The 24,154-nt window shown below is 38.6% G+C and overlaps 1 protein-coding gene across 3 annotated transcripts; it reads right to left on the reverse strand.

The window, feature by feature from the left end:
• Positions 1–5,064: 5,064 nt before the first annotated feature.
• Positions 5,065–23,424, reverse strand: LOC114036497 (glutathione S-transferase-like). 3 transcript variants are annotated; one of them, XM_027852988.1, is made up of 6 exons: positions 23,222–23,419; positions 21,752–21,803; positions 16,889–17,021; positions 10,243–10,384; positions 7,226–7,357; positions 5,065–5,247 (listed from the first exon to the last, which is right to left on the reverse strand). In XM_027852988.1, exons 1-6 carry the CDS (start codon positions 23,306–23,308, stop codon positions 5,083–5,085), a joined length of 711 nt encoding a protein of 236 aa, XP_027708789.1. In that variant the 5' UTR covers positions 23,309–23,419; the 3' UTR covers positions 5,065–5,082. The 3 variants fall into 3 exon arrangements, with proteins under 3 accessions (XP_027708789.1, XP_027708790.1, XP_027708791.1); XM_027852989.1 differs by lacking the exon at positions 7,226–7,357 and having other exon boundaries at positions 23,222–23,424; XM_027852990.1 differs by lacking the exon at positions 21,752–21,803 and having other exon boundaries at positions 23,222–23,423.
• Positions 23,425–24,154: the final 730 nt, after the last annotated feature.

The following is a 24,154-nucleotide window of genomic DNA, read 5'->3' on the forward strand; positions in this document are numbered from 1 at the left end:
TAAGCCAGTCTAATATCTCAGGGCAGCTTGAACAGAGTAATAAATATAAATAAATAAATAAATAAATAAATAAAATATAAATAAATAAATAAAATAAAGCTTACTGTATAATTCTCCTGTTCATACTCTCTTTAAAAAAAAAATCTGAACCTAAGAAATAAAACAAGCATTTCCATAGCATAATAGAATAGGAAGAAGGATAATTGTACCTGGAACTAATCTATTATTAGGTACAACTTGCTATTCCTTTTAAATACATACCAAAGTTATCATGTAACTTACTTTTTTAACTTTAGCATGTGTTATTAGACCCAAATCAGCCAGACCCTTAAAGAGGACTGGTCACTGCTGTGGTCAGCCATTCTACTATTCAATTTTCATTTATGGCAGGCATTTAAAAAAATCTAAATAGATAAATTCTCCTAAAAATGATTTCAAGTTATTGTATTTTTAAAGTTTCCCTGTAATATTCTGCCCACATTTGGCTAGCTCACATTAATGATATGCCTAAAAATTGAAGGAGGAATTGTTGTATTTACTTGCTTAACTTCAAAAACAGTGCTTTTAACGTATGCATATATTCATACAGCACCTCATCATGACTGGATATTGTTGTTCAGTCTTTTCAGACACTTTGTGACCCCATTTGGGGTTTTCCTGGCAGAGATACTGGAGTGATTTGCCATTTCCTTCTCCAGCTCATTTTACAGATGAGGAAACTGAGGCAAATAGGGTGAAGTGACTTGCCCAGGGTCACGCAGCTAGTAAGTGTCTGAATCAAGATTTGAACTCAGGTCTTTCTGACTCCAGACCCAGAGTTTACTAGACTATGGCACCACCTAGACGCCCCATCATGACTAGAATGGCTTATTAATGACTGCCAAGTTCTAAGTATCTATCTAGAATGGAGTGAGCAAATCAGAACTTTAACTTAGTACAGATTGCCACATTAGAAACGAATTCCATTGATATGCTTCAAGATGTCTGTTTTTGGCTTTTGGTTTTTGGTTTTCAAATCTGCAATATCAAAAGCCCTAATGCCAACTACTGCATAAGTTTTCTCTTGTAATATTTTTGGATGAATCAATGATTCTTGTTTAAGTTGTATCACACCTGTGTGCCAAGGTTTCATTTTAGCCCAAGTCCAGGAAATTTATTTTGTCCAAACAATTGATATCTTGAGCATCACTTGAGCCAAGAAGACATGAAAATAAAAGTTGTCTAAAGTTAAAGGCATAGTGCATTAATGAACATGATCCTAACTCACAAAATTAAAAATGCTGTTTGGGTGAGGGATGGGGGGAAGGGGAGTTAATCCAAACTACAGCAATGAAGTCTTCAAACCACCTTCTGGATAGGGTTGCTAATTGTTCCTTTCATTACTTCTTGTGACTTTGAGCTTCCTAAAATAAATATTTCAGTGGAGAATCACAGCTGGCAATTTGTACTGCAAGTCCTCTAAACTACATAAGGTAGGGTGACCTGCTGTGAGCAGATACAATTACCCCACCAGTCAACCCCTTGGGAGTTATAATTTCCTCCACATCCATCACTGTTATAGAAGCCTCCATAGCCACCTCCACAAATCCTCTGCTGCTGCCATGACCACCACCTCCACCACCACTGTGACCACTGCTTGCTTGACTACCACTGAAACTAGAACTGCTGGCATCACTGCTTTGTCAATAATCTCTGGCACCAAAACCTCCGCTGAATGTAGTACTCTTAGAACGTCCATGACTGCTGCCCTTATAGTGATGTTTGTCAGCCATGCTTTCTAGCTAGGATGGCACTTCTTGTTTAGCTTCAACAAGAAAACCCACCAAATCCTTGGAAATCTTGACATTCCTCTCACTGAAGACCGAAGTGGCAAGACTAAGGTTCCCAACACAACCTGTACCATTAATTTGATGTGAATGCTCTTCCAAATCACTTGATAAATCAAAGTTGATGACATGTTTCACAGTTGAAATATCCAGCCCTCTTGTTGCTACTGCTGTAGCTACTCAAATTGGGCCTTTTCCTGAGCAGAGCTGGTGAAGTGCTTTAGGACCCAGAAGTTCAGATTACATATCACTTTCTTTGATTTCCAAAGCAGGAGGTATAGGTGAAACCTGGGACAGGGCAGTTATTCTTATATGGGAACCATGTGGTAAAACGTCACCTGAATTGTATCACAGAAAATGCCACTCAGAATCAGGGACTGCTGGAATACTACATGGCAGATATCTCCTTGGATTTGGGGAAGGCAACAATCTACAAAGTACCTCCAAAAACTGAATCCTATAGCAATTGTTGTGTTTCACCAAACTAAACATTGGGGAATATGAATACCTTAAAGAGCCACTGACGATTCATTTTAAGGATTTGTTGTTCAACCTTTGTTATCTAAGAGGACCAGTGAAATCATGAGGTGATGTTTTGATCTGTGTATGAACTGAATTTAAGTGAGGCAGAGTTGCACAAAGTCATCAGCTTCACTCTTTCTTTCAGACTCATTGAAGTCCAGTGGCAAGACAAAAGTCAGGATGATTGGAGAAGGCCTGGGATGCAATGGATGACGTTGGCATCTTCAATGCCTGACAAGGCTCTAAGTGATTTCTAAGCTCTAAGGAAGAATAGAAATGATAGAACCCTGGGAGTACCTAGGAAACTTACTTGGACAATGTCAGAGCTGGAATTCAAACCCAGGTCCTCTTAAGCTAAAACCAGTCTACCACCCCCACATTATTTTGTGCTTTAAAAAATAAGTATTTTCTATTATAAACTTAACCAACATCAAATATGAATATTTCAGTATTTGAGGAATAAAAAATAGGATTGTGTAAGAAAATATGAACTTGTATTATACAATATTTTTCAAAAAGTATATATTAAATTGAACACAATAGTGGCTCATCATATAGTCAAGCCCATGGACTGGTTAGTGGAACATCATGAACTGGACTGATACGGTCATATGTTTGTTTTTCTAAAAGAATGGGGCCATGAAGTCCCACAGATCTTAAGTTACACATCCTTTCAAGTCAGGCAAAATAGTTAATGAGAACAATGAATTGCAAGGCATCCTGTCTCTATTTTGATTGGATTGGACATGCTGATTTGGGGTGTCCTTTAGCTAAAAGCTGGTGATCTGAATGGCCTGACAATAGCAAGGTCCAGCTATTGCTCTCCAGTGGCTGGACTTTGAAAGTGACCCCACACTGAAGTCCTCATTGCACATATGTGTATTTTGTCCAAATAATCTCCTAAACTGGGAAGGCTATGCATAATCTTTTTACCCTAATCTTTGGCATGTTGCTATGGCCCTGGCACAGTTGACCCAGTCGCATTCATGGAAGGAAATCTGAGTGTGATGTTGGTACAGTTATGGTCTGGGTACATCGGAGTGTATCTATTCTGATGGATGCATTCCTTACAAATGGGGTTTGCCCACCTGGAGCATGTCACCTCGTAACTCTAGCAGTATAATTATAAGACAAAGTAGAATCTCAACTTATTTTTTGATATCTTTGAGAAACAAGCTGAGATCATGATTTTGTGATAAACAGATTGGAGACAGGCCAGGGTCCAGTCAAATTTGGGCTTACAATTACTTTTTGCATAGAGTTTAATGGGATCACAGAGTTGGAAAGGATTTCAAAGGCAGTTTAGTTCAACCCCCTCATTATACAAAGAAACTGAGGCCAAGAGAAGTTAAAAGGCTTTCCTGAGGTCCCACAGGGAGTAAGTGGCAGAACTGGGATTTGAACCCAGGTCCTCTGCTTCCCCCTCTAGCGCTCTTCCCACGGCACATGCTGATAGTTGACAAACAATGCACAGCAGGATCTCTTCTTCTCTATTTTTCAGTCAATTATGTGACTATAACACTGTGGTCTGCCTACCTGTCACCTTCTGCTACCTTTATAAAAGATGCTCTCAATATAAATTATTCCCATAAAAAATTGTATAATGCTACAAAACTAGGTGGTGTAGTGGATGGAGAGATGACCTCAGCTTGAGTAAGACCCAGGTTCATGGTCTGCCTTTGACACAAGTCCAGCTGAGCTGAGCAAATCATTTAACCTGGCAGTTAAATTGCCCCTAGGCAATCACTAAAGCTATGAATTGCAAAATAGGTGCAAATCTGCATTAGCAGGGGGCTTCCTCCATCAGGAGTCCCCCATATACCAAAGAAATCACAGGTCAAGAACAAAAAAATATTGATCTAGGACTCAAGAGTCACTGATATTTTCTTGGTCACTTTTTTTGGGGAAAGGGGGGAGGAGAGGAGAGTAACAGTTAGGACTGAATTACTTTCTAAGATTTCAGCATCCTTCCTTTTTTGATTATTACAACTATCACCTTTGTTTCCCTAGCACTTTGTAAGGTGCCTTGCAGGTAAGAGTCACTAAATACGTTAGTAATTTTTTAAAATAAACTTTATTATCATCTTATTTACAACTTTCTCTCAAAAGTAGAATGCAGAAAATTTTGAATTAATTGAAGGGGAAGGAGCATAACAGTGGAAGTAGTGTTGAATTTGGAATGGGGGTGTCAGGGAAGGGAACAGGCATTTCTTGAGCACCTACTATGTGCCAGGCATTATGCTAAGAATTTTACAAATATTATTTCATATGATCCTCACAACAATTCTAGGAAGTAAGTGATATTATTATCCATATTTTATAGTTGACCTGAGGGTGAATCCCTGTTCTACCATTGACCATTTGTGTGATCTTGGAATGCATCACTTAACTCCTCTGGACTTCAATGATTGTTCAAGTGAAAAGCACTGGTGTGGGGGTGGGAGTGACCCTCAACAACCTCGAAGGACCCTTCTGGCTCTAAATTTAGCTATTTATTAAATTTGGAATAGAAAAGAGAACATTATGATTCTGCAATCCTGAGTAAGGTGAGGTTCTCATTAAATGAAGTTTTATAATAAGCAATGTAAAGATTAGGTTTTCTGATTTCCAATGAGCTCTATAGGGAGGAATCATATTTGCTAGTTATTGAACCTAGGAATGTCACAGGAACACATCCTAGTATTTCTGTGGGAATGATGGAAATTAAAACATTAACTGAGGTCTTTAGAACTCTTTATTTGATCTGAATATTCACGTGTTGAAGAAACAAGCTTTTATCCATCTTGAATATCTTCTTTACAGCTTCCAAACTTGCATCATCCATTGGTGGCTTTCTTGGACTACCAGGCTGAAGGAATTTCTGAATCCTGGGGAGTTTGCTGACTCTAGCTTTGAACTCCTAAAATGGAAAAAAAAAGATGACATCACCTGTAAATGAAGCAATTAGCTTTGCACATTGGAGCAGAGCCCCAGGGCTGCTCTTGCTAAGAACCTTTGGAAACTATTTTATCCTGGGGGAAAGCTATGGCAAGCATATTCACCCTGTGGACAGTAACATTTGAAAGTCCTTAGGAACTCCCTGCTCTGCAAATGTGTAAGGCCCACTTTTCACTTATATAATGTAATATATTAAGAAATAGCTTTCTCTTTTCAAAATGTATATACCACATGGTTTTTGTTCTCCTTAACTGTTTATATAGACTTGTTAAAAGCCAAATTGAAGTGGCAACTTAAAGTAGTAGATGGAGCACCAATTAGCCTCCATAATTAAAGATGTGGGTTCATGTCTTGCCTCTATCACATACTAGCTGTGTGACTCAGAGTAAGTCACGTAACCTCTTATTACTACCAGACAGGCTTCTATGATTGTAAGCTATAGAGTTAGTGTTGAATTTCATTGTTGGGTTGAGTTTGCCCAACAGGACTTTGCTACATTAATGAATGGTAGCCTCAAAGCACCCTTCCCCACAATAAAAACAGCTACATAGTAAGTGGTATGTGGGTACCAGTATCAGTGAAGACCCCTCAGGACATGACTCCCCCCCTTTTTTTTTTCTTTAGTTGTATAAGCAGAAATTCCTGAACTATAATGTATTCTGTTTATCTCATCCTCTAGTTACATGACCTTGGGTAGTAGACTGAAGTCATAAGGCCCCAAAACGGAGTGGAACCTGTTGCGGTTACTGTACTCCTTTGTTCTCTTCAGTGCTGGGGAAGATTTATGAGAAAAGATTGTGCCCCTGAGGCTCAGCCAATGGGCCAAAGGGAGAGGGTCAGGATGGGGTATTACGCTAGGATCTATATAAACCTATTTTGAACAAAGCACTCTTGCGCTCTCTGGCTGACGCCATTTTGGGCGACACAGGGGTGTCTTTTCTTGAGAAAGCCAATAAAGCAACTTTCCTTTTTGCAATTCTTGTCAAGACTCTGATTCAAATTTGGGTAGGTGGTCTTTTGTCCCACACAATAGGAAATCAAAAAGGAAAGCTTTAGCAAAATTTGATAGATTGTAAGCCCCGGGAGGGCAAAGATCATGGCATTCATTTTTATGTTTCCCTACCTCTACTCCCAGAGACTAGTACAGTACATTTTGTACAGTACACTAGTATATTTTGTGCATAATAGGTGCTAACTATTGATTTATTAGTGAATAAATTGATGAATTTATCCAATTTAGGGCCCTGTTCTAGCATGGCTTCCATTAAAATCCTCCTCTGTTTGCTCAAAGTGTTGTGGAGGAGACCAATAATTCTCAAAAGCTATACTAGTCAAATGAAAGTTTTAGGTGGTCCCACCAAGCTGGAAAGACTTTGAGCTTTGGGCCTGGCCCTGGGCTGTTTGCCCACCATCTGAAAACACATTCAGCTAAATTCATTAAGACTCCTTAGCAGAAGGGTACTCAACAATTGATGACTGTTTTGGGCCACAGCAGCCCAGGAAGACCATCTATGAAGGAAGCTTTGGGAGATAAATAGAGTTAGGGTCAGTAGAGAAAGGACCCACTCAAGGGAAATCTCAGATCTTTTAAGTCAGGTAATTAGTAAGCCTGTATTAATCATTCATTGTGTTCTAGGCACTACACTAAACTCTGGAGATAAAAAGAAAAAACAAAAACCATCCCTGCCCTCATGGAGCTTACATCTAAAGGGCAAGACAACATGTTAAGCAATGGGTATGTACAAAATAAATGGTGACCACTTATTTTTTTTGTGAGGCAATTGGGGTTAAGTGACTTGCCCAAGGTCACACAGCTAGTATGTGTCAAGTGTTTGGTCTGAGGATGGATTTGAACTCAGGTCCTCCTGACTTCAGGGCTGGTGCTCTATTCACGGCACCCCCTAGCTGCCCCCAATGGTGACCACTTTTGATGGAATTACCTGAACCTTAGGGAACACAGAGAGAACTCCAGACTTGAGTTCTTCAACCATTAGGATGACTTCCAGAAGCTGTACATCTGCCCAGCTCAACTGGTTGCCAACAAGGTAATTTTTCCCATGGTCTTTTAATGCCTGTAGGACCAGTAACAAGGAGAGAAAGGAAAGAAGGCATGGCAATGTAGGATAGTTACTTGTATTCTAATGGAAAGAACCAAAATGTACAGAAGGAGATAGAGAGCAATTTTATTTCTACCTTGTTAGGTATTCAGGAAACAAACATTTATTAAACACCTTCTGTATATTAGGGTCTGTGTTAAGTAGTGAGCATATAAAGTAGGGTGGTAAAAAAAAAAAGGTTCCTCTCTCAAGGTTCTCAGTCTAATGGAGGAGACAACACATAAATAACTACATACAAACAAGCTATAGACAGGAAAATTTCAGAATTGTCTCAGAAGGAAGACAAACACCTTTTTTTTTTTTTCTACCAAGTACCAAAACCCCAACTATTTTAAAATAGATTTTCTCCTGTGATGGAGTCTCTGAATTATCTGTCATCACAAACTGAAACTGAGAGACCCATGGATACATTTCTTCTCCATTGTGACAGAGATCTAGGCAATTTGTGTAACAAATTTGGTACAAGAGATTTTTCTGTTTCAGATATTATTCAACAAATTAACACATTCATTAAATACTTCCTATATGCATGGCACCTAGGTGGCACATTGAATAGAGTGTCAGGCCTGGAGTGAGGAAGACTCATTTTCTGGAATTCAAATACTGCCTCAGCTGTTTACTAGTTATGTGACCCTGGGAAAGTCATTTAAGCCTGTTTGACTCAGTTTCCTCATCTGTAAAATGAGCTGAAGAAGAAAATGACAAAATCACTCCAGTATCTTTGCCAAGAAAGTCCCACATGGGGTCATGAAGAATCAGACACAACTGAAAGCTACTGAACAAGAACAACAATGCATATAGCATTGAGTAAGGTGATAGGGATAAAAAGGCAAAAAATAATCTAATTTCTGTCATCAAGGAGCTTATAATATATCAGGAGGAAAATACTGTAACATACATAAATAAATGTAATGCACAGTGTATATGTTGAAAGCATATTGAAGACTCATGCAAAACATGCACTTCATTGCCACTCAGAGTTATATATAGGATTAAATTGTGCAAGATACCTGGAGATCACCTAGTCCAACCCCCTTCTTTTTCAGGTGGAGAAAAGGAGCCCACTGAGGTTAAAGGGATTTGCCCAAAGTATAAAGGTAGAAAATAGCAGAGCTAGAATTAGAACCTAGATTTCAGATCTCAAATCTAGTGTTATATTTTGTTTCCTCCCACATTCCAGTAAAACGATGATCTGTAAACTCACAGTCTAATAACTTACTAGAGATGTCTTATGGACAAAATTCTCAACTTGGAATCAGAAGGACCTTGATTCTCCTAGCTTTGCCACTTACTGTGTTACCTTGGGCAAGTCACTGCACTTCTCTAAGACTCCATTTCATCATCCATAAAATGTAGGTGATACTCTCATTGCTTACCAACAGGGTTGTTGTGAGGATCAGGTTAAATAACACTTGTAAACTATTTGATAATCATAAAGCGTTCGATAAATGTAAGATACTGTTATTATAGGATTTAAAGCTTTTCCCAACCTGACTCCAGCCTTCCTTGCTAGCCTTCATTTTATATTTCTCCCATTCACACAGTCTAAAGTACAGACAAAATGGCCTTCTTCCTATTCCTCACACAAGGCATCCCATGTCCTGATTACAAAAGTTTGCACAGTTTGGCCCCCAAGCCTAGAATGCACTCACTCTTTATCTCAGCCTTCATAAAGTCCTGAGTTTCCTTCAAAGGTCATCTCAAAAATCACCTCCTACATGATGACCATCTTGACAGCCCCTCCCCCCAGTCAATAATATCTTCCCCCCAAATTACATTGTACTTATTAGTGTGTATATACATATACCCATACACACACACACTCACACACACGCTTTTAGATATAAAAAATGTAAGCCCCTTGAAGGCAGGGTCTATTTCATTTTGCCTTTGTGTCCTCAGTGCTGCGCACAGTCCCTGGTATACCATTGGCTCTTTAATAAATGCTTGTGGAGAGGTTGATGCTATTGGGTCTTCTGATGTAATTGAATGTGTTTATTAAATGATTTAGTAAGTCTTCATCCCAAAAGGATTAGATTGTACCAACTTTGTACACAGGTTCAGAAAAATTCATTTTTATGGAAAGAACTCATGGAGCTTTGTCACCAGCCCTTCCTTCATTTATCAGTCTAGAAAGGTGCATAAGAACTCAAAGAGATCAGTGCCAGGACTAGCCATATAATTTTTCAACGTTAAAAACAAATATTAAGTGCCCTTCATTGCATCCCCTGGTGTTGAGTTCTAGGTGGCGGCCTATCTTATTTTTACTAGTTCTAGCTCTTTATGAATTCACAGGATCATAGATTATGAGCTACAAGTGACCTTAGGGGTCATTATGTCCAGCTCCTTCATTTTACAGATGAAGAAACTGAGGCCCAGATAGGACAAGTGACTTGTCCAGGGTCACAAAGCTGGTAAATGACTCTATAACTTGTTTGGATGTAGTTGTTTATGTGTTGTCTCCTCCATTAAACCAAAATTCTTGAGAGAGAGACCTTATTTTTTTTGCCTTTTTTTATCAAATCAAGGATTTAAACCAAGATCTGTCTTCCTGACACCAAGTCCAGCACTTTATCCACTATAGGTTGCTGCCTTACTTTGTAAAGCTTAGGAAACTGAGATCCAGGGTTAGAAAGTGATATGCCCACATTTTCACAAGTAGTAAGTGGCAGAGGCAGGATCTGAATTCAGATCATGTGTCTACAGAGCCAGTGGTCTTTCTTCCATACCATGGGGCCTCCAATGCTTCTGCATTGTCACGTATTTGCTCAGAATGAATAGAGAAGGGGCTTGTAATGTCAGACTATGTAGAGGCAGATCACTGTCGCATTGTTCCGTACCTTCTCATACACTGGGAAGAATCTTTGAGTGGCCCTCTCCAGGATGTAGTTGAGAATCTTTTGTTTTTCTTCAGGCAAAGAAAATGGGAACAACATAATCATGTCATTCAGGTCCCTCATCCCTTCCACATACATGTCAATACTGGAAAAGAAAAGTGGCACAAATAAAAATATGAGAACTAGGGGAAATGACTGAAAAAGCATTTAATAATAACTGACAGAGAGAGAAAAGGCTTTAAAATTTGAAAAGCACTTTACCCACATGATTTCATTTGAGCCTTTCAACACTGTGAGCTAGGTCCTACAGGTATTATTATCCCCATTTTAGAGCTGAGAAAACTGAGGTTCAGAGAATGACTTGCTCAGGGTCACACAGCTAGAATGTCTCAGGCACAAGGCTTTAACCTAGTCTTCCTGTTATTATTGTTGTTCAGTCATGTCTGACTCTTTGTGACTGCATTTGGGGTTTTATTGGGAGAGATACTGGAGTGGATTTGCCATTTCCTTCTCCAGCTTACTTTACAGATGAGGAACTGAGGCAAACAGGGCTAAGTGACTTGTCACAGCTATAAGTGTCTGAGGTCAGATTTGAACTCAGGAAGATGAGTCTTCCTTCCTCCAGGGCCAGCACTCTATCCACTGCACCACCTCACCACTCTGAGTCTAGGTCTAACATACATCCTAGATATGTCACTTACTATCTGTGTGATGTTGACTGAGTCACTTAAAATTTCTGTGCCTCAGTTTCCTCATCTGTAAAAGGAAGTGTTTCCACTAGAAGACTCCTAAGGGCTCTTCCTGCTCTAAGTCTCTGATCCTGTCATTTATTATTTCACACTTCACTTTGTTTCTCCCTAAAAGATAGGTCCCACTACCTAAAATCAAAGTTGTTGGTATTTTTTCTTGAAAAGAATGCTTATACCCAAGGAATGTTAAGAAATATAGACCTCAAAAATGTAAATTTCCACACTTAATTAACATAGAGAGCATAATTAATGCTCAATAAATATACAGTATTGGAATGAGCTAGGAAATGGTCAACTGGACAAAGAAAGGTTAAAATTAACTCTATTAATTGAGTGGCAATAATAAAGTGGTTTCAAAAGTAGAGACAATTCCTATAGGAAAAGAGGTTCAAGGTGGCCCCTGCAGGACTACCAACTTTGTCACTTAGAACAATGGTTCCAATTCACTCAAGCCAATAAACACTAATTAAGTCCCTTTTATGTATATGTGATAAGCATTTACTAATTACCTACTATGTTCCAGGTACTATGCTAGGGAGATAAAGACAAAAAGAAACAGTCCTTCTGTTCAAAGAATTTATATCCTATTGTGGGAAATAAGATATGAACATATAGGTAAATGAAGAGTTTCTATACAATAAACACAAAATAATTGGAGGGGAGATGGGAAATGAGGAAAGTCAAATAAGGTCTCTTATAGGAAGGGACCCTTGAGCTGACCTTGAAAGGGATCTCAGAATTCTAAGAGGCAGAGGTAAAGAGGGAGTGCATTCCAGACATGGGCACCAGGGTGCTTTTGCAGAGGCAAAGACTGGAGCCTTAATACTGTGTTTGAAGCAGCAAGAAGACAAATTAGGCTGGAAGGTAGAGTGTGTAAAAGTGAGTAATATGTGAGAAAACTAGAAAGTTACAGCCTGGAGTTTAACTCCAGTTTTGAGTGGCTATGAACATAAAACAGAAAAGTTTGTATTTTATCTAGAGTTAGGGAACCACTGGAGACTTTTGAGCAGGTCCAATTTTCTTTGTCTTGTAGTATTTGTAGAACTTGGTCATCTTTTGGAGAATTTAGTACTTATCCTTCCTTCTAATTTGTATATTTTCTCTGTTGATTTATCTGCTTGTGTTTTAGGGTTTTAAATTTCATCTCCTTGAAATTATCAGTAATTTTAGCCTTTTTTCCCTTTGAGCCCTATTACTTCTTGAAACTCTCCCTTTTTTGTAAGTATATTCCCAGGGCTATACTGCAAATCTGCCTCAATCTCTTCTCATGTTGAAGGATATACTTTTCCCAGGCTAGGGCCTGGGTCCCTAGCCTACATAACTTCTGGGTTGGACTTAACTGTTTTAGTTGTGTTTCACTCCCCTTCCGTTTAGACCTGGCACAAGCAAACACCTTGGCCCCTTAACCTAGTTCCTTCCATGGTTCTTTCTTCCTCTAACAGGACTGCATCACCTACTACTACTTTTTTGGTGTTAGGTAGGGTGGGGTAGGTATTCTATACAGCCTCTGTAGTAATGAGGTTCCTTCAGGACTGCCTCAGGCAGAAGGAAGCCTGATTCCTTTCCCCAACCCACTTCCTCTTCACATAGCTAGGCAGAATCAATGCTTGTACCAATGGCAGCTGGAGGTGGGATGTGTGCTCAGAGAGCTTGCAATAGGAGGAGAGTCCTTGTGCAGGTCCAAGGCATAAACCAATGGATTGTTTTGTGATGGCTTATAGCTCATAGAGAGGTGCTTAGAGAATGTTTTAAGGATTAGTGTTGCCTGGTGTTCATTCATGAGGCTGTTACCTTGCTGGGCATCTCATGTTTTTTTCCTGTAGATTCAACTGTATTACTCTACCTCTGGCACACAGTTGCTCTTTTGAGAGGGGGTTTGAGAGTTAGTGGGGACCAGAGAAAATGTCTGATTTGGCATCTTGTTGGTCACCATACAGATGTTTTTTATTCTTTTTTAAAATATGGTCATACCTGTGCTCTAAAAATATAGGATTACAGATTTAGAACTAGAGGGACCTCAAAAGCCACTTAGTATACTCCTCATTTTACAGATGAGAAAACTGAGATTCAGGGATGTTCAATGATTTGTCTAGGGTCATGCAAATAGTAAGCCTCAGATGTGAGTTTTGAACTTAAGTCATATGATCATTGACAGAGAGTTGGAAGAGACCTCAAAAGCTAATGAGTCAAACCACCTCATTTTACAGATAAGGAAACTAAGGACCAGAGTAACCAAAAATGGTCACACAAATAGTATACTTCAGAGGTAAGACTGGAACTCAAGTCATAAGGCAGCTAGGTGTCTCATTGAATAGAGTGCCATGCCTGGAGTCAGGAAGACCTGAGTTCAAATTCAGTCTCAGATATTTAAAAGTTGTGTGACCCTGGACAAGTCACTTACTCTGTTTGCCTCAGTTTCCTCATCTGTAAAATGAGCTGGAGAAGGAAATGGCAAACCACACCAGTATCTTTGCCAAGGAAACCTCAAATGGAGGTCACAAACAGTTGGACACAATTGAAATGACTGAAGAACAACAATATAGGATCATAGATGTAGATTTAGAATGGACCTCAAAAGCCAATTAGTCCAACCTTCCTCCATTTTATAGATAAGGAAACAGAGAACCAGGGTAATTACAAAAGATCATACAGGTAGTATGCATCAGAGGTGAGATTTGAACTCAGATCTTCCAACTCAAGATACAGTTTTCTTTCTTTGGCAGCTATGTGAAGCGTGTATAAGGTTGTGTGGTAGACCTAAGGATATAAAGACACAAATGAAATAGTCCCCCCCCTCAAGGAGCCTAAAGTGTCCTTGGGGGATATATGAGGATAACTTGATGAAGGAGAGAGAAGTACTTACTAAGGAAATCATGAAACATTTCCCATAGGAGGTGGCCTAGGAACTGAGCCTTGAAGGAAGTTGAGAGTCTTAAGAGGTGGAAGTGAGGAGGAAATACATTCTAGGCATATGGTTTCTGGTTTTTTTCAGTCCCAGGACCCCTTTGTTGGGACAAAAGGTATTTCATCAATTCACCTTTGCCAACACCAATAATCCCTTCTCCAGAGTGAACGGGGGAAAAATGTTGCTTTTGTAGTACAAATGGAACTATAAAAAGAACATTGGCTCAGATTTTGAAATCTTAGATGGACTAGATGATTGCAGAGATATAGTTTGGTTCTAAAATTCTGGGATTCTCTGGAAATGTGATATCTAATCCCAGTGTTGGCACAAAATAACCCAGTGACTTTGGTCCATTTCTGGGCCATTTCTCCTCCCTGTGCTTTAGTGATCTCGTACAACGGGAATTGTAATTCTGTCTACATTGCAGAATGAATGTCAGGATAAAATGAAATCTTGTCCATGAACATACTTTTAAAAGTATAAAGTGTTGTTAGGACATACCAATGAAAGATGCCATACATGAGCTATTCATTCATCATTATAAGATAGATTTTAAGATTCATCATGGAGAAGTAAAGAATAAGGATCCTTAGCCTTTTATGTGTCAAAAGCCACTTTAGGACCCTTTTTGGTTAAGCCTATGGACCCTTTCTCAGAATACTTTGAATGCATAAAATAAAACACATAAAATTATAAAGCAAACCAATTGTGATGAAACAGAGTTATCAAATTAAAAAAAAAAACAAAAAACAAGTTCATGGACTCCAAGTTAAGAATCCCATATTATGGAGCCAGCCTTGGAACTGGGACATTCATGTTCAGGTGCCATCTCTGACACATACTGACTGCATGACTCTAAAAAAGTCACTGAAAGCAACTCTCTAAGACTCTAAGTCATAGTTGTTGCTGACTTATATTGTTAGAAAGGGTTTTCTTACTGGAATTCCCTCTGCCAATGAAATACTAGGTCACACGTAAATTATAACATTTGTGCTACCAGGGACTTGCCCAAAGTCCTCTTAGAGAAGCTTTGAGTACTTGCCTTACCTTGAAGAATAGACCTACCTACCGAAAAGGAATTAGTTTAAAATTCTTGACTCTCTCCTGAAACAGATCTATTCATTTGAAAAGCAGTCATCACTGGCAATTCAAATTGAACAGGATAATTGACTCCTTTGAACCTCAGTTTCCATCTCAGTTGGACGAGATGATTTCTAACAGCTCTACATCTATGATCCTATTATGTTGAACACTCTCTGCTTTTCCTCTATTCTAGAGATTTTTAATCTTTTTTTATTGTGTCATGAACCTCATTAGCAATCTAGTTAAGCCTATGTATCCTTTCTGAGAATAATATTTTAAATGCATAAAACAAAATACAAAGATTACAAAGGAAACCAATTAAATGGAATATAATTATCAAAATATTTAAATAAAGAAGGTCATAAACACCAGGATAAGAACTCTGTCTAATCAAAAATGGATATGTTAGATCCCAGATTCGGAAAATGGTCCCTCTACAGATTGGCAGCTAGCATCTTCTTTAGAATGGAAAAATGCTTGATTCAAAGCTTAAAAAAAAAAAATCAACCTCTGTTTTAAAGGATATTTTCACTTGGTTTAGAAAACCTACAAAACTAATCAATCAATCAACATTTATTGAGCGTCTACTTTGTGCCAGGGACTGTGTTTGATGCTGGGTATACAAAAAGAGACAAAAGAGAGCCCCTGCCTTAGAAGAGCTCACAATCTCATGATCACCACTATAAAACAGAATTCAGCATGAGTTGTTCTGGTTTTGTGTTTTCGTCGGCACCTATGATTTCATCAGCATGGGCTACTCCCTCAACTGCACAAATTGGCAAGTCACCTGTCACTTATCTTTTTAGGGGACACTGAGCGGTTAAATAACCTTTCAAGAGTCAAAAAGGTGGTGTCCAAGCCTGAGCTTGAATCCATTTCTTTCTGACTCCAGAACATAAAAAACTCCTTGGGAATAAAAACTGTTTCAAAATATCTCCATTCTTTGTTTTTGTACTCCCATAGCCTAGAACAGCACTTAACACATAGTAGGTGCTTAATAAAAGCTTGTGGATGATTCATCCAATGTGGGTTGCTTTCCATTATACAACGTGGTCTCTCTATAATGAGCTAATAAACATAGACACTAATTTTTAAAACACCTTCACTTTCACTGAATTAATAAGTAGTGAAGATATTTATTGTTTTTTATTCATGCTTTTTCAAATCAGTAAAATTATTTTAAAATTGTTATTGTTGGGATTTTTTTTTTTTGAGCTCCAAAGCTATTATTTCCTATCTCCTGAGCAAGTCATCTAGGTATCTGTGGGTGGGCCAGCCCATTGCATATGGGCCTTAAAATATTAGTGGGAATAGATTCCATAAGCAATCCATTAGAATATAAGCTCTTTGAGGGTATAGACTGTTTTTTGCCTTTTTGTATCCTCTGAACGTAGAACATGCCTGGCACATAGTAAATGCTTAATAAATGTTTATTGAGTAATTGATTGATAAGTAGTCTACAAAAGCCAGTATCATTACTTTACAGTCAGCTATCTACTACAAAGTTAGAATTTTGTTGTTTTTTTTTTTTCTCCTTTGACCTCCCACTACTTTGCTACTCCCACCTGGTAGAGATTCCCATTACAAGGCCAACCACAGTCCAAGAGCATCTCAGATAAGGAAAGGAAGTTAGAAAGTTTTACGTATTCATAACATGCTTATAAGAGCATTATTGCTTTTATACAGTAAAGAAGTTAAGTGTTCAACACAATTACATTGGTAGACAGAGGTTGTAATGAATAAACAGCAAGCCGTGGAGTCAGGATTTCCTGGGTTAAAACTTGCCTTTGAGCTCTCCTGGCCGTATGACCCAGGACAAATCAGTTGCCAATCTCAATTATTAAGAAGAAATTTCCTAAAATGAAAAAGGTGGCGTCTATGTTCTATTATAAGCATGCAATGATTACTGTACATTGTTCTCTCCTTCAGGTCCTTCCCATACAAGTTGTATTTTGCAGCTATATATTTCAGGATGGCTCTGGTTTGTACTATGGACATTCCATCCATTTCAACCATTGGCACTTGGTCATACATTAGTTTTCCACCTAAAAACAGGGAAAAAAAAAAGTCATGGTACATGAGTACCAGCACCAGTGAAGACCCCTCAGGACATGACCCCCCCCACTTCTTTAGTTGTGAAGGCAGAAATTCCTGAACTATAGCGTATCCTGTTTATCTCATCCTCTAAGTATATGACGTCCTGTAGAAGACTGTCAAAACCATGGGGCCCAGAAAAGGGGAACGTGCTGCGATTTCTGTACTCCTTTGCTCTCTTCAGTGCTGGGGAAGATTTACGAGAATAGATTGTGCCCCTGAGGCTCAGCCAATGGGCCAACGGTAAAGAGGTTAGGGTGGGCTATTGCGCTAGGATCTATATAAACCTATTTTGAACAAAGCACTCTTGCACTCTCTGGCTGACGCCATTTTGGGTGACACGGGGGTGTTCTTTCTCAAGAAAGCCAATAAAGTAGCTTTCCTTTTTGCAAATTCTTGTCAAGATACTGATTCAAATTTGGGTAGATGGTCTCTGTCCCACACAGTAGCTTATTCCCTTTCACTGGGGTATGGTCATGGAATAATAGTCCTGGAACCAGAAGGGTCCCTAGAGATCATCTATTTCAACTCTCTCATTTTACAGTGGAGGAAACTGAGGCCTTAGTAGGCTATAACACCTGTTTAATACATATTTATTGCCTTCCCCTGTGTTTACTTACATAGGTGGCACAGTGAACAGTGTTCTGGACTTAAAATTAGGAAGACTAGATTTCAAATCCTGTCTCAGACCCTTGCTAGCTATGTGGCTTTGCGCAAATCACTTAACCTATTATCTTTAGCTTCCTCATCTGTAAAATAGGGATCATAATAGCACTGAGTTTACAGTGTTGTTGTAAGGATTGCATTTATTAAGAGCTCTGCCTTAAGGTGCTATATAAATTATTATATTTGTATATATTGCTTCCTTTTAAAGAATATAACCTCCCTGAGGGAAAAGACTTTCATTTTTTTCATCTTTGACATGCCTCAGATAGTAGCTGGTACACAGTACATGCTTAATAAATGCTTGTTGATAGAGTGATCCATCCTCTCTCCAGCTCCCACTGCCATACCCTAGTTCTCATCAGCTCCCATCTAGATTGTTCCAAGATGTTTCTCCTTAATCTCCATGCCTCCAGTCTCTCTCTTTTCCAGTCTGTCCTTCCTATCTAGTCTTTTGGAAGGATGACATTATCAGGTTACTTCTTTGCACAAAAAAACTCCTATAACTCCCGCTTTGTAATGTAGCTTTTGCGTGTAATACATCAATATTCTTCTGTTTAAATGTGATAAATGATAAGTGGACTGTATGTTGGAAGTTCTTCAGGTTTTTGAGCAGTTAGCGGACAAATCTCAGCATGTTGAATAAAATTGCCAAAACTTTTCACCATAAAAGTAAGATGTATAGGCAATGGGGTATAGAAACCTATCCTGCCCTATAGGAAAATAGAAGGGGAAGGGGATAAGAGAAAAGGGGAGGGGGAGTTGATAGAAGGGAGGGCAGATTAGGGAAAGAGGTATTCAGAATACATGCTGTCTTGGGGTGGGGGGAGGAGCGAGATGGGGAGAAAATTTGGAACTCAAAATCTTATGGAAATGAATGTTGAAAACTAAAAATAAATTGATTAATTAATTAAAAAAAAATTTTCACCATAGACTTTATTTTTGCATAAGTAGCTATCCTGAAGGCAGGAGCTATATTTGTGATTTTACAGAGATAAAGCTGTACCACAGAATAGTGCATTTCTGCTTTGGGTAGTAATGATTAAATCTTTAATCAGTTTTTCATTTATATTCTCTCCCTTTTATAAATAATTAAGTGGTGGTCATTTGTAGCTTTACTGACATACACTGTGTTTATTTTGTATTTATACTGACTTAATGTTTAAACCTGTAGACTTAATGACTAAGAAGTAAAAGGAAATACCTGAAAAATAATTTGGGGGTTCATATGAAACCAAACTTCCCCGTACCTTTTGATTCACTGGATGCTTATTTTGTAAGTAAGTAAAAGATTTAATCTGATTATTTTCTGTTTAAGTTTTATAAGTAAGATATGTAGAAATGAATGATTTTCATTAGGCTAAAATTTATTTGCTGAATTTGAAACAGTCCTTTTGGTACCATAAGAGGGTAATGCTGTGCTAGTATAACAACAAATCAGATTTATTTATCTAGAGACTTCTATTGTAATTAGATTACTTACTAACATTTGTCAGAGTATGAGCTTTATTGTCATTTAAAAAATTTATTAAAGATTTACCATAAGACTAAAAAAAATTCGAACTCTTCAGTGCCCTCCATAATCTTCCCAGTCTTATATCCCATCACCATTATTTCCCATCCTTCTGGCCGGATCAACTGCCTTTGTTCACTGGCCCAGAGGAGATGCCTTGTACACTTAACCCTTTCAACTCCAGAACTCTTTATCTGGGGCCCTTGGTCAGATTGGACAGTGCCTCAAGAGTCTCCTATAGCAGATTGGCCTCATCCATGATTCACTTCTTTTCCCAGCTGTCTCTTGGCCAGTAGCTACTTTGCCCATGGTTCATACTCTTTGTAGCCTCTATCTCCTTTTTCATTTTTCAGTCATGTCCAACTCTTTGTAACCCTTTTTAGGGTTTTCTTGGTTAAAGATACTTGAGTGGTTTGCCACTTCCTTCTCCAGTTCATTTTACAGATGAGGAAACTGAGGCAAACAAGATTAACCGTGGGACTTATCCAGGGTCACACAGCTAGTAAATGTCTGAGGCCAGATTTGAGTTTAGGAAGAGGAATCTACCTCATTCCAGGCCTGGCACTCTATCCACTATGCCACCTAGTGAAGTCAAACTCAGATGGAAAAGGATCTCTGTGGGCTACATACTGACTTAGAAAACCACAAATTTACATTATTTATGTTGTATTTTTATTTATTTTCTTAAACGTTTCCCAATTACATTCTAATGTGGTTTCTGCTTCACTTAAGGGCAGCTTGCCAGGAATTTGACACCTCTTCATTATGCTCCTCATGGATTTCTGGCCAAACTCCATACACAGACTTCTGTGCCTTTCTCCTGGAATTCCCTTCCCTGTTATCTCCTTCTATTGGCATTCTACCCATCATGGGGGATCCAACTCAAACACCACTTCCTCCAGGCGGTCTTCTCTGATCCTCTGATATCACAGTACTTTCTACTGTTTTTATGTACCATGTTCTAGTCATGTTTTAATATTTATGTATGTACTATTTGGGGGTAAAACTTAAGATTATAGAATCATAGGTTAAGAGCTACAAAGGACCTTAGAGATTTCCATCTCAACTAGATTGTAAAATTCTTGAGGGCAGGACCTCTGTTTTGTTTATCTTTGTATTTTCCCGAGCTACTTAGTTCAGAACTCCTCAAATACTAGTCATTTAGTAAATGCTTATTTAATGAATAAAAGCTAATTCATGTCCTGGTATTAACAAATTAATACATCCATTGCCACTTCAAGAGGTGCTTAAATTTTACAAGAGTATATCTGAATAGATTAAAATTTACCCCCAAAGAATTTCAGGTATGAGAGCTACTCTACAACAGAGACTAGATGGGGACTTCCTGGTACTCTTTAGGTCACAGTAGTGTAGTATTGTATAGTGGGCACTAGATTTAAAATCAGGTGACCTGGGTTTGGATCCAGGTTCTGCCACTTACTAGTTGTGTTGCTCTGGTGAATTCATTTACCCTCCCTGAGCCTTAGTTTTCTCATCTGTAAAATGGGATTATACTACTTGTATTGCACATGTTATTATAAAGAAAGAACTTTGTATAAGCCTTAAATTTTTACTTGGTTCATTATAAGACCTAGGGCTGCCATATTGCCCATTCACCTTCTTGAGCTAGGTCAAGTCTACCAGCCCTTCACTCTCCTTACTCAAGGTTGCAACATTCCTATTTCCTGACTCCTGGGCTCCCACAGTTAATAATCACCAGCATCTTTATATTTTAAAGTTTGCAAAGAACTTACATTATCTTCTTTGATCCTTACAACAACCATCAATCATTTTAGTGATGAGGAAACAAACCAAAAGTTTAGTGACTTGCTCAGGATCACACATCAAGTGTTTAAGGAAAGATTTGAACTCTGGTCTTCCTGACTCCAGGTTCAGCAGGCTATCCACTGCACCAACTAACTGTCTTAAGTGAAGGCAGTTAAATAAGCATTTATTAAGTGCCTACTATGTGCCAGGTACCATGCAAAGTGTTTTTAAAAATATTATCTCATTTGATCCTCACAGCTCTAGGAGGCAAGTACTATGTCATCCCCACTTTACAGTCCAGGAAACAGCAAGGAAATACAGTAATTATCAAGTTAGTTCTACCAAAAACCCTCCAATAACTCCCATTTGCCTACTCTTTCCTTGAATTCATGGAATCACATGACCCAACTCCAACTCTTTACTTCCACCACTATTCCTCTATAGAAGCCAAGGGCCCTTTGTTTCAGGAGGAAAGAAGTTTTACTTTCTTCCCTGATGTGGTTGTTTTGAAATTCAAACTCTACTGTGGAGGTACAGAGAAGCACACACGTGTACTGTTCCATGTAGTTCCCCGTCCATGACATAATTCATAACACACTTTTTCACAACTATAGAATCAGAGAATGTAGGGCTACGAGGGATCTTGGAGACTTTCTGTATGTCTTTTCAATCAAGGCAATGGGAGTTAACCTGATCTTCGTGGACTAGCACAGCACAGCAGTAGCTCTTTGAACTTACTCTTAATTAAATTCCAAAAATCTTCAGCTGTTTCGAAAAGCACTTCTTCATACTAGAAAGGAGAAGGACACGTGAGAGTCTCAGAGCAATGGAATCATGAAATGTTAGCACTGGGGGGGTGCTAACATTTAGAGATCACCCAAGACAACTAGGTGGTATCATGGGTAGAGCATAGGACTAGGAGTCACAAAGACCTGAATTCATATCCTGCCTTTGATACCTATTTTCTAGCTGGGTGACCTTGGGCAAGTCTTTTAACTTCTCTGGGCTTCAGTTTCCTCATCTGCAAAAATGAGGACCTTGGACTAAATGAACTCCAAGGTTCCTTCCAGCTCTACCTCTGATTCTGTGATGCTCTCATCCAACACTTCTCTAACTTTTTATTCTCAGAATCCCCTTTTACATTCTTTATGCAGTATTTTTGAGGACCCACCCAAAGAGCTTCTGTTTATGTGGGTTCTATTTATTGATGTTTGCAACACAGACATTAAAACAGCTAAATTTTCATATATTGTAATTGTGAATATATTTTTAAAATGTTAATTCATTTAGAATAACAATAATACACCCATTACATATTAACCTAGTATGTGTGTACACCCAGGGTCCTCTTAAAACCTCTGCAGAGTTTTTATGCCTAACCTAGGTTGTAGGTACAAAAGAAAGAACTTTTCAATATTTAAAAAGAAGTTTGTTCAACCACATTACACATCTGTCCACAAAGTAATTGTATTTTCCATCCTGTGACAGAGTAGGGTCTTATGATTAGCAGAATTGAAGTCCCTCAGATCCTAGGAAGCAGGTAGAGCTGAAAGGGGACTCTGGAGATTATCTCCTCTAATCTCCTCATTTAGCAGGAGAGGAAACTGAACCCCAGAGAGGTGAAGTAATTTACCAATATAAGAGAGAAGGGAGAAAAATAATTCATTACCACCTAAAAGATTATTACAAATTTTTTTCTAGCATATTCGTCTAAATTATTAATGTTTAAAAGTTTAGAAACTTCACAAAGACTTTAGGAAGACCTTATATATAATAAATCTGAACCTTCCCCAACCCTGACTAAATGTTTTTTAAACGTCCACAAAAATGGATTGTTGAAATCTCTTTAGAAACTAATATAACCTCTGTTCCTTGATATTTTTCAATTCTCCAAAATGTTGGATTTTTAAATTAATAACAACAGTAAGCAATAATAGTCTGTCTGCTGTTGAAATTAATCAGAACTAGTATCATTCTTTGTGTTAAAGCATGGAACACTCTTTTTTTTAAGAGTCATTACAGGATAGGCAAAGATCACAAGATCACAGATTGTTAAAGCTAGAAGGGATCTGAGGTAACCTAATCCAACTGTATTTTACAAATGATGAAACCGAGTCTCAGAGATGCACGGAGGTTTGCCTAAAGATGTATAGCTAGTATTCACTGAGTCTGAAGAAAAAGAACAAATGTAAGAAATGAAGCATCTACCTCCACACCAGCAGCGGCCAGGAGCCAGCGCACGGATTCCATTCTGCCTCTGCCATCGAAGTAATATAGTTTGGGCTTCGCAGCCATGATTCTCAATTCCTGGTTTTCTGAAGAACAAGAGAGAACAAACAGCCTGACCAGGACCTAGGTAGACAAGCCGTCCTTTTTGTAGTTTTGAGTCCACTGGTGACACATGAGAAGAGCCCAAACTCTCAGGGCCAATGATTCAAAGGGCAGATGGGGGAGGGCAGAAGAGGGAGGAGAATCTTGTGAAGGGCAGGATTCAGACCTCCCATTTTCCCCCAAAGACAGGATGCTGACAGGTGGGCCAGGATCTATTTAACTGATTGAAATGCATTTGGGACTTTGGTGAGGAGGGACTGATCAACTTAACCTGGTCCACATAGGATATTTAAAATGTGAAGATGGAGTTTCTTTGTGCAGGGAAATGCCTACTAGGATGATTTTTATCATTATGTAAAAGTTGGTCATCCAAATCTGGGTATCAGAGATCCTATATAACTCCCTTTTTCACTCCAGGTGTTATTTTGTGGGGTGATTCTAGTTACAGATATAGCTTAAGGCTTCCTCTAGGAAATTCATTATCAAAACCCAGAAATCATAAATCAAATAGAAAATCTTTCAGTTAGGACAAACAAGTAAGTGATATGGACCTGTGCTTTCATTTAAGTAGTCAGCTCCCTGGAGAGGAAATTCCTTTTATCAATAGCACATCTGCCATAGTTATGGGGTTTGTAGTCTGAGAGTTGCCTGGGACACAGAGAGTTAAGCCCCTTGCCCGGGGTCACACGGCCAGAAGATGTCAGAGGCAAGATTAGAAACCAGTTCTTCCTGAGGCTGAAGTGGCTTGTCTATCTACATACAATGCCTCATTTCCTCTCCAGTGTAGAAATCCATTCCAATAAAACATAT

This window comes from Vombatus ursinus, unplaced genomic scaffold, assembly GCF_900497805.2.
Source record: "Vombatus ursinus unplaced genomic scaffold, bare-nosed wombat genome assembly UNPS02009835.1, whole genome shotgun sequence".
In the NCBI taxonomy this organism is placed as follows: domain Eukaryota; kingdom Metazoa; phylum Chordata; class Mammalia; order Diprotodontia; family Vombatidae; genus Vombatus; species Vombatus ursinus.